This window comes from Ammospiza nelsoni, chromosome 2 (assembly GCF_027579445.1).
Source record: "Ammospiza nelsoni isolate bAmmNel1 chromosome 2, bAmmNel1.pri, whole genome shotgun sequence".
Classification (NCBI taxonomy): Eukaryota; Metazoa; Chordata; class Aves; order Passeriformes; family Passerellidae; genus Ammospiza; species Ammospiza nelsoni.
In genome coordinates, this window is record NC_080634.1 from 57,247,249 (window position 1) to 57,261,666 (window position 14,418).

General features: G+C 39.0%; 1 protein-coding gene across 1 annotated transcript in view; it reads right to left on the minus strand.

Annotated features, from left to right (window-relative positions):
* RB1 (RB transcriptional corepressor 1) overlaps window positions 1-14,418 on the minus strand; it is a 72,028-nt gene that overhangs the window by 32,241 nt on the left and 25,369 nt on the right. Inside the window, exons 12-17 of the mRNA XM_059466921.1 lie at window positions 13,183-13,270; window positions 12,612-12,728; window positions 11,865-11,921; window positions 11,750-11,781; window positions 11,594-11,670; window positions 11,179-11,381 (exon numbers count right to left, since the gene is read on the minus strand). Coding sequence (XP_059322904.1) covers window positions 11,179-11,381; window positions 11,594-11,670; window positions 11,750-11,781; window positions 11,865-11,921; window positions 12,612-12,728; window positions 13,183-13,270 — 574 coding nt within the window. The remainder of the gene's footprint in view (window positions 1-11,178; window positions 11,382-11,593; window positions 11,671-11,749; window positions 11,782-11,864; window positions 11,922-12,611; window positions 12,729-13,182; window positions 13,271-14,418) is intronic.

A 14,418-nucleotide genomic window follows, 5' to 3' on the forward strand; every position in this document is an offset into this window, starting at 1 on the left:
CATACGCCTACCCAGGGAAAGCTAGGAGTTCAGTTTTAGGATAAAAACTTCAAAAACTGTTCTTTGTAGTGTGGTTTCTTCATCTACAGAGTGCAGAAAGTGCACCCTTCCTATAAAAATAAAAGCAGGGCAAATTTAATTGATTCCAAGCAAGTTTTAGATCTAAAGGCAGGTAAATATTGATAGCTAGTTAACTAACCAGCAGTTTTAAAAGACAAGGAAAAAATATTTGCTATAAATACCTTAAACTTACTTCAACATATCATTACTTCAACATCAAAATCAGAAGATGTCCTATTTTATACTTTCTGTATTCAGGTTGAAGTTTTAATTTTTTAATCGCCAGGTGATTTTTTTTTCACTTCAGTATGCAAATATTTTACATTTGAAGAAATACCAATACCAAGTCAAATATGTCTTTATATTTTTTTAAGTGTGTAAAAAAACCTCTATAGAAAATAATTCAGGCAGGTAAGGAATCCTTAAATGAAATCAACCTCCAAGCTTTGGTTCCTTAAGGAAGTAACCTCAGTCACAGAATTGCAAAAATTGAAAAAGAGCTCTTGAGACCAGGTAAAAGATAAGGATAGCTGATCAGACCCCAAACATGCAGCTAATCTACAATCCTGACTCCAACAGCAGACAAGGCTGGATGCCTGGGGAACAAGATAACAGTAGGAGAAGCACACAAGGCTTTCTCAAGTGCTGTCCCACCTCATCAGTCATATGTCAGGATTTTCTGGGTCAGATATATTCGTGTGTTCAGGAGAAATTTTTCTCCTGTGAGCTTGTTCTGTCTTCCTGTAAATGTGTGTAAATGTTCACAGTAGTAAAAATTTCACATTGTGTGTGTGCATAACTAAGAACAAAACTAAGAAACTCAAACATCCTTTAGTTTCAAATCTACTAGTTTCATAAATGCCCCTCTCATTTCTTTGGAAAGAGGCAGGGAGCACTAGACTGTCATTCAATCTTTCCATATCACTTCTGATCCAACATTCTTCCATCATCTCTTGCAAATGAGAAAGAGATTTTCACTTGCAATTTCAAGCACAATCATAACCAAAGATGAGATTTCTAGAATTACACTAAGAACTCCGGTAAAATTAGAGAATCTAGTGAGGTTCACTTTGAGCCTGGTAATTTTGTCAATCCCGCCTGAGCACAGTATCCTCTAGCATTATTTATTCTCTCAAGTTATTTTCTAAGAGTTTTATCCATGAAAACCAATTTGTTCACACTTTTCCAACACTAAATGTAATATTACAAGGTTCTTGCATCTAGGCAGACCTGTGAATCCTGACAAGTTCCCTTTTTTACCAGACTATCATCATTTAGACTGCAGGGTTTCTGACATTTGAGCGCCACTGACAAAATGAAACATGATACATTTCGAAAGCTAAGGCAAAATGTAAATCAGAATGATTCTAAATCTAGAAGACAGAAATGCCTGGGCTGCATTTGTTATCCAATTACCAGAATATTGAAAACATTGTATAAACACAACTATTGCTGCATTAGCACATTTACTCTATAGGGTTCATTCAAGAGGAGCCAAGTTCAGGAAGCCAAGCTTGCAAAGTCTAACACTTTTGCAAGAAGTTGCATGGAGAAGTTTTGCTCTTACAATGCTGGTTTGATACTGAAGCCTTTCACATTTATCACCTCACCCCCATCCAGTTCCTGTCAAACAGCTGCTTGTAAAAGCAAGCCCAGCTCTTCCCGTAAGACAACTGAACTTACTACAAAATTAAAACAAACAAAAAGAACTCTTCACACATTTTCCGGTCTTTTACAAAACCTATCGCATTGTTGGAGAACTAAAAATTCCAGAGCTGAGAATTCAGATTTTAAATAATTCTTTTTTTCTACTTAAGAAGCAGCCTGCCCACTCTAGTTCTATCAGAACTAAAAGCTGTCCAACGTAAGAAAGGGGGAATTTTCTGTAATTTAAACCTGAGGATCAAACCACAAGCAACGGCAAAGGAAGGCCACTAGAAAGAAGTTCTTTTATGATGAGATAAAAAGAATATTTTTGCACATACATAGTTTCAATATTTCCCCTAACTCTATCTTTTTTAAACAGTGAGTTCCTGCCTTAAAGAACAAAATTCTTAAATAACAATGCTAGCAACAGGAGGCACTCAAAATTAATGCAACCAACTTGTGAAAATATTAACTCTACCTCACATGAAAACAACTTTGGCTAGGTTAACTCTGCTTTTCTGCTTTTCAGAAGAATTGTGCAAATCCCAATGCTTTACAAAAGGAAGTAAATTGGAAAATTTTATTAAGTACATAGCAAAACATGGACAAAAATGAGAATAGTGAAGCAGTGAAGCAAGTACCAAAATATCTACCTTTTCAGCCTAACAAAAAATGTTTCATTAATGAAATCAAATCCAAAAACTGCTGGTCTACCTAAGTTATTTCACACTTCTTACATGTGAAAGAAAGTTTACCACATATACTGCGTGCTATTGTATTTCACACACTCCCCTGGGCAGCAAATGAGAAAAAAAAAAAAAAATCAGTACAGACTGGTGTCCAGATAAGATCTGTGAGTTCCTCCCGGCTGCTGGAAGGTGCAACGGGCGCGCAGAGAGCGTGCCAAGCACGGGCTGTGCTGTGGGCAGGGTGGCTCCCAAAGGGAAAGCACAGGCTGCTGGCAGTGCAGGAAGGAACCTGAGCCAAGTTCAGACCAGGCAGAGTCTCCATGGGTGAGCCTCCAGCCTCTGCTCAGGAGAACACCAAGGATGCAGCTGCAGAGGCTCCACACTCAGCTGGACCACGGGCACCTTCCAGCCTGCACCTACCCCACTCTGACAGGCAAACCAACCGCAAAGGAAAAGCTTCCAACAAACCTAGAGGGATTACCTTTCTGGAGGGTGCTGAACACTCTGCCTGCTCAACAGATGTGAACAGGGGCATCCACATCCCCCACAAGGGCTTTTTGTTACTGGAAAGTTACTGTAAGATGGCAACACAAACACATAACTGAAGTAATATATATTTATATAGTATAAAAGCAGGAACAAAAGCACTTATTTGGCCTACAAAAAAGCATCTAAAACCCCATGCTTTTATGAATGCAATAATTCAAAGTGCAGCAAAAAAAGAAACAAAAACATCTTCCAATAATATATAATTTGACAGTTTGACACGATACTAGTATCACCTTAAGAGCTTGAAAATTGAGCACACAGCTGGAAAAAAAACCCAAACCTCCATTTAAGAATGTTTGTTTGGCACCCACTTTGCTTCTTAACATAAACTAATTTTACCTTCCATAGAAAAGTTAGCAAGAGTGAGTCAAATGACACAGCAGTAAGGAAAGAAAGAGTAATAAAAGGACTTTGGCTCAGATAAAATAAGCCAGACCAAAACAAAAACAAAACCAACCTAACAACAACAACAAAATCCCAAAAATCAAACCCAAACTTCATTTTAATAATTTCACCTATTTCACTACAGAGATTCCTAAAACTACAAAGTTGGAGAGCATAGTGCCATCCAAGGAAGGAGCAACAGGGATACAAGTCACAGAACTTAACCCGAGCTTTATTTACTTTTGTATTTAAGGCGACAGTTACATCAAATTTGCCACAAGTCAGCAAGATTTTACAAAACTGAAGAAGTGCCAAGATACCTCCCTGAATTCTAATACATTTTTCCCTCATGGACAACCTTTAAACATTCCTGCACAGTATTTATAATGCAAATATAGCAGTGTTGCCGAATGAAAAGTTCAAACTACCTAAAAACATAGTATGACTAAAATCAAATTCCTACAGCTGAAATATGACCAACAAAACATTGAACAGTATTAAAATAAACTTTAAAAAAATTTTTAAAACCCCAACAACTTGAAAAGCAAGGATTCCCAGAAAACTATTGCACTATTCCTTGCTCCTTTTAATCAGCCAACCTTAAAGAAAAACAGACTAAAGAAAAGTCTACCATGCTAATGCAGACATTTGTGTGACTAAATCTGTACTTAGTACTGGTGTACAGCCAAGATATCTTTATGGGGCACCAAGAGGGCTGGCAGCTCCACTGAGCACAGCCTGTGAGTCCCAGCTCCCTGTCACAGCTGTAAATCTATAACCAGAGCAATCCTGACACAGCCTGGGTACATGACCTCCACGTGAAAACACAGCAATTACAGGCAAGATACAGCACAAGCAGCCACCTAAAGCAAACCTAGGCATAATTACACAACCACCTCTTGCTAACCTCCCTTTCATGCTTTAAGGAAGGGGGAAACATAGTTATGAAAAGCAGAATTAAGCATATGACTTGCTAACTTGCTAAAGTAGAATTAAGCATATGACTCCTAACCTTAACAGACAAAACTATAAATCTAGTTTAGGTTTGTCACTGAGGCAGATGACAGTGGAAAGTGAATAATCCCACTGTAAAATACCTGTTTAAAATAAATAGAATGAACTGCTTCTCAGAAGTACAGATCTGTCTCAAGTGCAGAGGAAACCTATATATCTAAGTTATGGAAGTAGGATTCATATTCTCTTAACTAGAGAAACTCTATACCTTAAAGCAGCAGGAAAAAAACTTAACATTCTTAATCAAGAATGGCATCTAAATGTCACAGAATGAAAACTCTGCACAGCTGCTGTGTCTTAGGTAATCCCTTTGGTCGTGTTTGTACTTGAAGCAAGAGCATCTTAAGGGTTGGGCTGACTTGGTATACCTACAACAGATAAACCTGTTAACACTGCTAAGATAACCAAAATCCTTCAGTCCTAGTGAGTGCTTTATGCACTTTGTGAGTGCCTACCAAGAAGTGAACACACTGTCAACACAGACAAAAGCAGGAAACACAGGACCTCAGCTTTAAATGTTCTGGCTTCTCTTCCAGTAGCCTGGAGGATTTGCTCAAATGGCAACACCCAAGCATGAATAACTGCTTGAGTCATCCTCACGATAAATAGGAGTGGCAGGGAAGATTTTCAAAGTGATGGGAGAGACAGTGAAGACTATAATTCGCTATTCTTCCTGGTTTTTCAATTTGCCTTCGGCTGTTAAGGCAGATAAAAGTTTCAACTCTCAGAAAGCACAGCATGGTTTTCATTAAAGGAAACTCTTAAGGAGTACTAGAAAGGCAAGCATTTATTAAAGAGTGCGTGTATATATATAGCCAAATTAAAAAAGCATATAAACATAAATATATTCATATATTTCTATTATACCATGTGCTATCTTCACAAATACCCAAAAAGCAATCATCTTACAGACTCCTAAAACTGTGCCCTGTATGATAAAGGCAAAATCAGAGAAGGTTTTCCAGCCACAGCTGTGACAACTGAAATGTCATAGCCTTAAAAAAATTTAGAGCACATTCAGCAGAATCAGTATGAGCCTTTGGCACTATCACGCCGAGGAGCAGTGGTGGTCGTGACCTCTCTCATCCCACATGCTTCTGGAACACACTCATGATGCAAGCAGAAATATATTTAGTATGTACAGACAGAAAACCTCAAATATGTTCTCAGTTCCTTTCTGAGGGTTAAAGCTGCATACTCCTAGTGTAACTTTGTCAAAAGGAGCATGGTGAGCACATGCCAAGCCATCCTTTGGTGACCCTTAGCATGTTTTGTCCCCTGCAAGAAAAACCCTAGAAAATTTCATATTACAAATCATTGCCCATTGCATCTTCCAAGCTGAGACAAGATGCTAGGTGCCTAAAATCCAGAAACCCACAAGACATGAGTGATGTCTGCATGAGCAATCTGATGTCTGTATCTTTACACTGGTGAAGCTCCCTTGCTGGATTGCATCCTGCCAGTGAGCACGCTTACAGATGTTGTCCTTCTGGACATGCTCAGCACTTTTTGTGCGCCTAAGGCTGTTGTCCCCCATTCCTGTACCTGAGGAAAGGCAAACATCAGCAGGCATGGAAGGAGTGTGCCTGACATAGAGCAGCTTTCCCAAGAGAAGCCAGGTGCTGTGCAGAAGTGAGCACGAGTCCCCCAGCCCAGAGGGAAGGCAGCCCAGGAACGCGTGACTCATCTGCCAGCGCTGGAGTCACTCGTGGCTGAACCCGTGGCTGCATCTGGGCTTGGCAGCACAGCGAGCCACAGCCTGTCCTCAGGCCTCGTGGGCAAGGGGCAAAGCACAGCTTGCACCCACACAACTACACATCCTCCACTGCTAATCCACACCAGCAGCTGAAAATAGTCCCTGAGCTGCATCATGCCCCACATCTTGCCTAGGCATTGTCCCGAGTAGCGCTGACAAATGTCAGAACAGGCCAGGGAATACGTTACCAGGGAAACACCTGATGACTGTGGGGCAATACTTGAGCCCAAACTATTGTCCCTTTGAGGCCAGCAGTACAAACTCAGCCCAAAAAATACCCAGCCTTTGCTGCCTGGCCTTACTTGGCTGCCTATCAGAAGATTTTAGATTTATTGTTTTAACGCAACAGCAAACCACTTACCCAGCAACCTAATGTATCAAATGTTAACAGTGTGACAATTCCTACTTACTGATTTAAAAGGAATCACTTAAGATGTCAAAATGAAAGAGGGTTTTAAACTGCATGTAGACACCTACCTTCAGAGAAGCTGTAGGACTTCAGACACACCTAACAGAAATCCCTACTGAGAAGGATTCAACTCACAAGAAAATGTATTAACTCCCCTTTATAGCTCAATTCCTCCTTACGAGGAGCACAGAAACCTAATTTGAAATTGTACATCCAAGGAAACAGGTACTAAACACTTGAGAACAGTGAACTCCACAATAACTGTGTCCTTGTACAAGGACCAGGAGGTTGCATAGCTAAGCCTGTACTATTCCAAAGTACTAAGAAGCTCTTGCTGACCTGTAACTGCTCACAGCTTTACCCTGACCTGGATTTGTCTAACGCTTTTTATGCAAATCTTAAACATATTATTTAATTTTATTTCCTTAATGCATGATCAAAGTAGGTCTGCTGTTATTCCAGCTCAGCAAGTTCACCATATTAATGCAATAATATATTCTTTGGGAATACATGGTTATGAGCACGAAGCCACTCTGCTGCAGGGAGCTGCATAATTTAAAACCAACAGAAGTCTTTGGTGTGGGATGAGGTATTTAAGTATAAACACTGACTACACAGTTAGATGACAAATACTTACTGCAAACATCGAGTTATTTTAAATCGATGCTGTGTGATAAAACAATACTGTAGATTTCATTGCAAATGTTGAATTGACAATAGAAACCACCAAAAAGAAGCCACACAAGGAGAAGCATTATGGAGCACAGTTTAAGCAATGCTAGATGAAAGACATTATAAATAAAGCAAAGCACACTTGTCTACTTCTACTCATATTTCAACCATTAAGAGAAGTAATTTCATGAAGACGTGTTTTTCTTGCATCAGTCATTAAAACTCCAAAACATACTACAATTCCAAATCACAACATATATCAATACTGGTGTTCCTCCCTCCTTATAAAAATTAAAACACTAATTAGGACAGCACATATTAAAAAGCAGTACAACCAAAGACAGCTACAGTGTCAAAAGCTGCAGTGCAATGCACTGCTTTAGTTTCCTGTCTGTTTGTTGTTCACACAAAAACAAACATGAAAACCACAGCTGAAGTTACCAGACCAAAGCAGACTGGGAATCAAATTCCCTTTAGCCTGTCACAATGAACCCTCACTTTCTGTTCTGAGCTGTTGGAGGGTTGCAGGTGGTGATGCAGCTGACCCTCACCCCTGTTAACAGCAAGAGCTACCACACAACCTTCCCAAACTCCAGTCCTACGAGAAATACCACTTGGAATACTCCTAGTGCTCACATGGAGGAGCTAACAAGTTTACAGAACACTATGGTCTGTAGAGCTAACCAGGAATGTGTGGAGAGCTTCTGTCTCTAAATTGCTTTACCTTCACACAAGGCTGAGGTTGGCCTGCAGCTCCAGTGCAGAAGAACAAGACCCTTTCACTATCCCAACACTGCACTTGTGAAAGGGCATTTGCAAGGAGCACATTCTCTAAGCACCAGCATGAAAAACACAGGACCTTACTTGTACCTCCCCATTCGGAGCATGTGAGCAGAATGGAAGCTGAGAGGCAGGGAAATACAGCTGGATTGCTCTTCAGATACAACAAACATACTCCACAGGTATCTACTTTCTTGAACAGCAAAACCAAAAACACTCCACAGGTATTTCACTCAAAATAGACTGAAAACTGAGAGACTTTGTGTTTGATTTGCTTGCCTGAAAACCTGTTCTTCCTTGTTTATTCCTAACAAACTGCAGCAAACAGCAACAATACCTCAGTCAAAGATGTGACATGGCAGTTGACAGGGCTTTCAGCAAGAGAAATTCAGATATTCTGAAATTCCTTCACATAACCTTCATTTGAGATATTCAAAACAATTACTTTTTTGGGTGGCCACAAGGGAGGTCAAATTGAAAGAATTATGGAAAAGGCTGAGCATGAACTCCCAGGCTGGCAGGTAACAAACTATCCCTTTCAAAGGAAATAGATTTTAACTGTGGAAGGGTTTAAATCATATTTCTATAAGTATGATAAAAATGAAACAAAGGCTATTCAGCATTTTGAGTCTAAAGTAATTTCAGTTCCCTTTAATGTTACGAAATCAAAACAGCGCTCAAAATACTGTGAGCACAAATTCAAAGTAAAGAATATTGTAAAGTGTATTTCTATTTTGCAAATAAAAATTATGCAGCATTATTAATATATTCTAAACTGATCTCTACATAATCTTCATCTGGAAGCATCATAACCTCACTGGTAAATATTTGAGTGGTTAAATAGGACTTTTCTCAGGGTTTGATCAAGATTTAAGAAAAAGGAATTACTTTCCACATGATTTAGTCAGTATGGATTTGCCCCTTTTAAGAATCAAGAATTATTGTGAAGAACCTTTAACTGGTTTCCACCCTTTATTTTGTCTAGCTATGCTTTTTTTGTTGTTGTTAAAAGAAAGGATGACCTAGAAAAGTTTCATTTCCTTCCTAAAGCACAGATGACTAAATCAGCTAGCTATGTAAAAGCCATAAACATATTCACAATGAGTAGCTAAGGAGTAATATATTATCTTCAGAAAACAGTAAAAAACAGAATCTTTTACATTCACTTGATGCAGCTTCCCAAGTCAGGTAAAGGTCAGATGCATTTGAGACTTTTTTCCCTGAGAAATTATACAAGGCATTTTTCCTCACAAAAGATCAGTGACAAGCAAAACTGCAATAAATTCAAGCTATTTGGTATTAAATTGCTCAATCCTTTTAAATCTCTCATCAAAGTCTTCCTTTTTAAAGCAGTCAGGAGAATGAGTAAGAACTGAAGCAGACAAGCCTTGTAATGAAATGCACTACCTGGGAGGGTGGAGGACACAAGAACTTAACAAAAATAGACAGCAAGTAAGTGGGGAAATCAAAGTTGCATTAAGCAAATATTTGTAAATAAATGTTTCTCAGAAGTTTCTATTCTTATTTACTAAGCAAGATTTTTTGGGGATTTTTTGCATAAGCTTTACTCATTCCATGCTTTTCTTCTTCATTTAAACAGTTTCTTGGAGAGGGAAACAATTTTTAAAAACCTCAAAAAACAAGACCACTCTCTAACCATATGTGGACACTTGAACTTTCTCGAGATTCCATCTTTCTTGGACTGTTTACAATTAACTCAAAGAAACCACTTATGGTGAGACATTCTTTAGGAGTAAGAAGAAGGCATCTGGCTTTTCTCTACTCCTTTATCAAGTGTTTGGAGGTTCAGAGGTATTTACTGGTATGAACTACACTTCCCTAATTGCCTGCCCATTCTCGAGGGAATTGCTAATTAAGCAGACACTTGCAAACCTTGTACACCATTGCATGGAGGCAATACCCAGATAAGGAACTGCAGAAGAATACAGTAAACCATTATTTTGTTCACCAGTTAAACCTTTCTAGGATACCTCAACAGCATCCTGAGTCAGCCATCTAAGTATTTTCTCTTGCTTCACTCCACATCCTTCTCCGGCACTAGGTGATCTTTGCAGGCCCCCTCCAACTGAAAAATCAGCCACCCCAAACCAGAACCAAATGCCCCTCTAGAAACTCAAGGAGAGAGAGAAGAACATTAAAACACATTCAAGCAGAGCACTCAAAAAAATCCTGGAATAATCCTGTGCTTGTTGATGACATTATCATTTGTTTCACAAAAGCCTGCAATGCCCATAATCTTTTTAAAACAAAACTCTCTGGATTTTCCAGCCTGAAAGTCCAGGTCTAAATTAGATTATCCTGCATTCCTTGTTTGACTTATTGGGTAAAAACTGGTGGATTTTGGTGTACTGCTGATCAGCAAGCTGGCTTCAAGCTGCTTTGTAGAAGGTAGCAGGGGCCACTTCTTGCTTGTAGAGAGTCAAACCCAGGTATATCTTTTGTCCTCTTAAGGTTACAATTCCTAAAGACCTTTTGCTTGCAAGTTTCCTGAAATAGTGTCTGCCTCTTAAAATACCCTTTCCTCTCCAGAACTAAAAGATATGGGATTGGTTCTAAAATGGTTTCCTTTATGTCTGGTCAAAATTACCAGCCTCTATAGTCTCCTGTTTTGTGGCATAAACAGCCTATTTCTGGTTTATAAGTAACAAACAATGAGAAGAAACAAATGTTTGATTTACTGAAATACAGCCTAAAAAAACAATCCAACCTTCCAGCATTTTATTTTAACGGCATCCAAAAATACCAAAGTGACTGGAATGCAAAGGACAATGCAAAACAATATTTTAAGTACTATTAGCAAATATATCAGATGCCCAGAACAGAGGCCCTATTGCCAAGTAGGAACACCAACTGGATAAAAATTAACTTTCAAACAAAAGCATTGAATTTATTGCTGATTTTGGTACTAAAACACAGTTAAAGGGTATTACCCTTATGATTTTTGCCAGACTAGTAAAATGATGCTGGCTTACAGTCATGTAAATCAGCAGACCTATGCTGACTTCTTCCTCTGATATGCTTCCTTTTTCTAAAACCAGAAGACATGACAAAACAAATCCTGTTTTGCTCTTTTAATTTATTTTTCTAGAACCAAATCTCAGCAAGACCACAACTTATTCTATAGAGTTGGGTATGAAGTCTTTTTTCTAGGCAAGCACATTACACAAGGGCAAATTCTACTTGAAAGTGTTACTTACAGATTGCCAAGCGAGAGACTCCATAATTCGATGTTCACAGTGCTCTAGATGCTTTATCATTTCCCGTGTTAGGTTGGGTTCTGCTCTAATAAAGCTTTCAATCACCTTGTAGAAGTCAAAAGCTTTTAAATCAAATACATTGAGAATCCATGGGAAAGACAAGTCTGTTTCAGCACTGGTACTGTCACCTTGTGAAGCATTTCCTGAAGAGAAAACAGACTAAAATTGTCACATATTCTACATTCTTCCACTTTTGATGTTTTTTCCTTTTTGTATTTATTGAATCATTGCTAGCTCAGACATTTCAGTGAGTCGCTTTTTGTGTATTGGGTGGGTTTTTGCTATTTATATTAGAATAAATAGTAATAACTATCAATAAGTAACAATGCAATTAAGGACTCTAGATTTAACTTACTGCCATATGTAGCCATGACAACCTCAACAGCACATGCCAGAAGAGATGTGTGGAAGATGTTATCATTCAGAAGTTTGCTAAAGAGAAAGGAAGTTATTAGTATTTGACCCAAGACTTCAAAATAGCAGACTTCAATAACAACTTAGGGGCAAGTACCTGAAATTTTGCACTGAGAGGCGCTCTTCCTCCTGAAATAAATAAATCAAACTTGTGAATATTCTTAGTAATTCCAGAGGTACTGCCAGTACTGAGATAGCAGCACTAAACTTACCGACTTCAGCATGGACTCCATTACTCTGTAATAGAGACGCACTCCAAGCTTGTACCTCTGTTAGAATGAGAAAATCGGGAATATTACAAGGGGTTTTGACAGACTACAACAGCAAGACTCTTGTGTTTTAACAATCCAGAACATTCCAGTTTTTGACAGAGCCACTATAAACAAGTTACTGTCCCCAGTTCCACTGGCCAGTAACACTGGAGAGGTATCAAGGGCTACTAAGGTGTGTGACTACCCCAGCCACGTGAAGATTCAACCAAGTGTAACAACCTGAATTGTGTTCACACTGATTCACAGCTAACAGGATAAAAAAGCAGGGCTGACAGACAGGAAGGAGACTGTCGAGTACAAACTTGGTTGGGTTTATTTTCTAAAATCCTTGTTGAAAGCACAGCTGCTCTCCTGACTTCATAAGGAAGTGAGTCACCTTTGGCAGTTTTAGGCCAAGTTAACCTAATGAATGCAAATATATGTTTCACTTAATGTATTTTGCCCAAAAAAACTTTCCATTCTTCAGTAAAGTACTTCCAACATATTTTCACCCAATTACTATTGCTCCTTACATATTAAGAGGAATTTCTTACATGCTATCTTTACAGCGCTTCCTCAATTTGAAAAGAATACTGTTACTTTTTACCTTTACTGATCTACACTGAATGAGGAGAGTCAGTAAGTCAAGTCTCATACCAGCTAGTGCTAACAGAGCTCAAGTGAGTGATATTCAACCCAAATACTGACCTGTGAGCCAATTTCAGCCCATCCCTGTCCAACTGCTTCAGCAAATTTCTTTTTGAAGATGTGTTCAAAACTTTCCACTCTTTTCAGGATACCATCCTTAGGGTTCACTGTGCAATTCTAAAATAGTACAGGAAACAAATAAGGGGAAGGAAAGACAAAGAAAAGACATTTTACTTCAAAAACATTTCAATCATTTAACTGATTAAAAGCCCTGCTTTCCTTTGTAACACCTTTCAACATACGGTCATCAGCATAAATAAAAATGAGGTATTTAAAAGAGTGCTGTACATCTTTTTCTCTTTTGTTTCCCTTCTATACCCCCTTGCTTTTCCATTCAATACACACATAAAATAATTTTAATATGCTGCTCAGTAACTGAAGTATCTAAGCACTTAAAAGGTTCCACTACACAACAGTTAGAGAGGATGCTTTCTAAAATGACTGATGACATTTAAACCAACCCAAATAAAATGTACTTTTTCAAAAACATGTGCATCCAATCTACAGGTGTCTATTTTGCTTGACTGGTAATTCCAAGAATCCTACACAAATCATCTTTGTAGTCACTTACATTGAAGTACTTGATGAGAGTGTCTGATGGTTTATCAGTTGCTGAGTTTAAAATCATAATCAACTGCTGAATGTTATTCATTGCCGCTCTGGAAAAACACAATAAAATGCATAATAAGCATTAAGGTTGACAGTTTCCAGAAAATGAACAGCAAATCCACACACCAAAAAATTATGATTCCTGTTCTCACTCCAGTTACCAAACAAACTGTTTGAGGAAATCTACTGTGGTAACGACTATGAATTCTAACAAGGCAATTTATCTAATTACTTACACATGGATTGTGATAACTTTAATAACCAAAAGAATGGCTTAACACCTAAGAAATAGCTTGACTCTTCTGTGGTATTGTTACTTCCTGAATTCTTCACTGCTGTTTTTGATTTTCCAGTAGAATTTTGTGTGTTAGTGGTTCAACATAGTTAAACAGTTTAACACAGTTTAGCTTTTAGTTAAGGAAAAAAAATCCAGGAGTTACAGAAGTGATTCCCTGTAAGGATCTTGGCAGCTTCCTTTGGACCTGACAGGACCAATCAGCTGGCTAGTTTTGAATATTAACATTCTGTTAAACCACTTAAGAGAGCTGAATACACCCTGTGAAATCACATTTAAAGATGAACAAGCCCCAGGAAAAGCTCTGTTGCTTCCAGCCTTTGAACAGGTGAAGGGACAGTGGCCAGGCCATGCCCTGCTCTGCTGCTGCCGAGTTCCCACCACAGCCAGGGGCCAGGCTGGCTCTGGTCAGCTTCACATGGAGCCAAGCTAAGCCCTGCTCTGGCCGTGAGCTGCCCAGCCATCCTGCAGAAAAAGAAACAGCAGAAAAGAGAACGGAGGGAGTCCTGCAGCCCCATGGCTGGAATTGAGCGTGGCAGGGGCTGGAAAACAGCCATGCAGCCAGAGCAGCCACCACCAGCAGAGAGCACATCACCATCCACGAGCCCGGGCGAGATGTTAACTCTCTCACAGATGAAGCTTGCATGCATCAATCCTCTCTCAAGTGACAGGAAAAGGAAAGGGTGAAGAGAAAACAACACATAGAGAAAACAACATGGAGACACCAAGGTCAGTGAAGGAGTTGAATCCCAGATGGGAGGAGAATGAGGAGATACCTCAGTCTTGGGCTGAAATTGTCTTGTAAGGGTATGGTGAAGATATAGTTGATATACCAGACTTTTTTTTTTCCCCTGTAACTCATGGAATGCATGGGGAGAATGTAGCGTTCTAATCACAGCCATG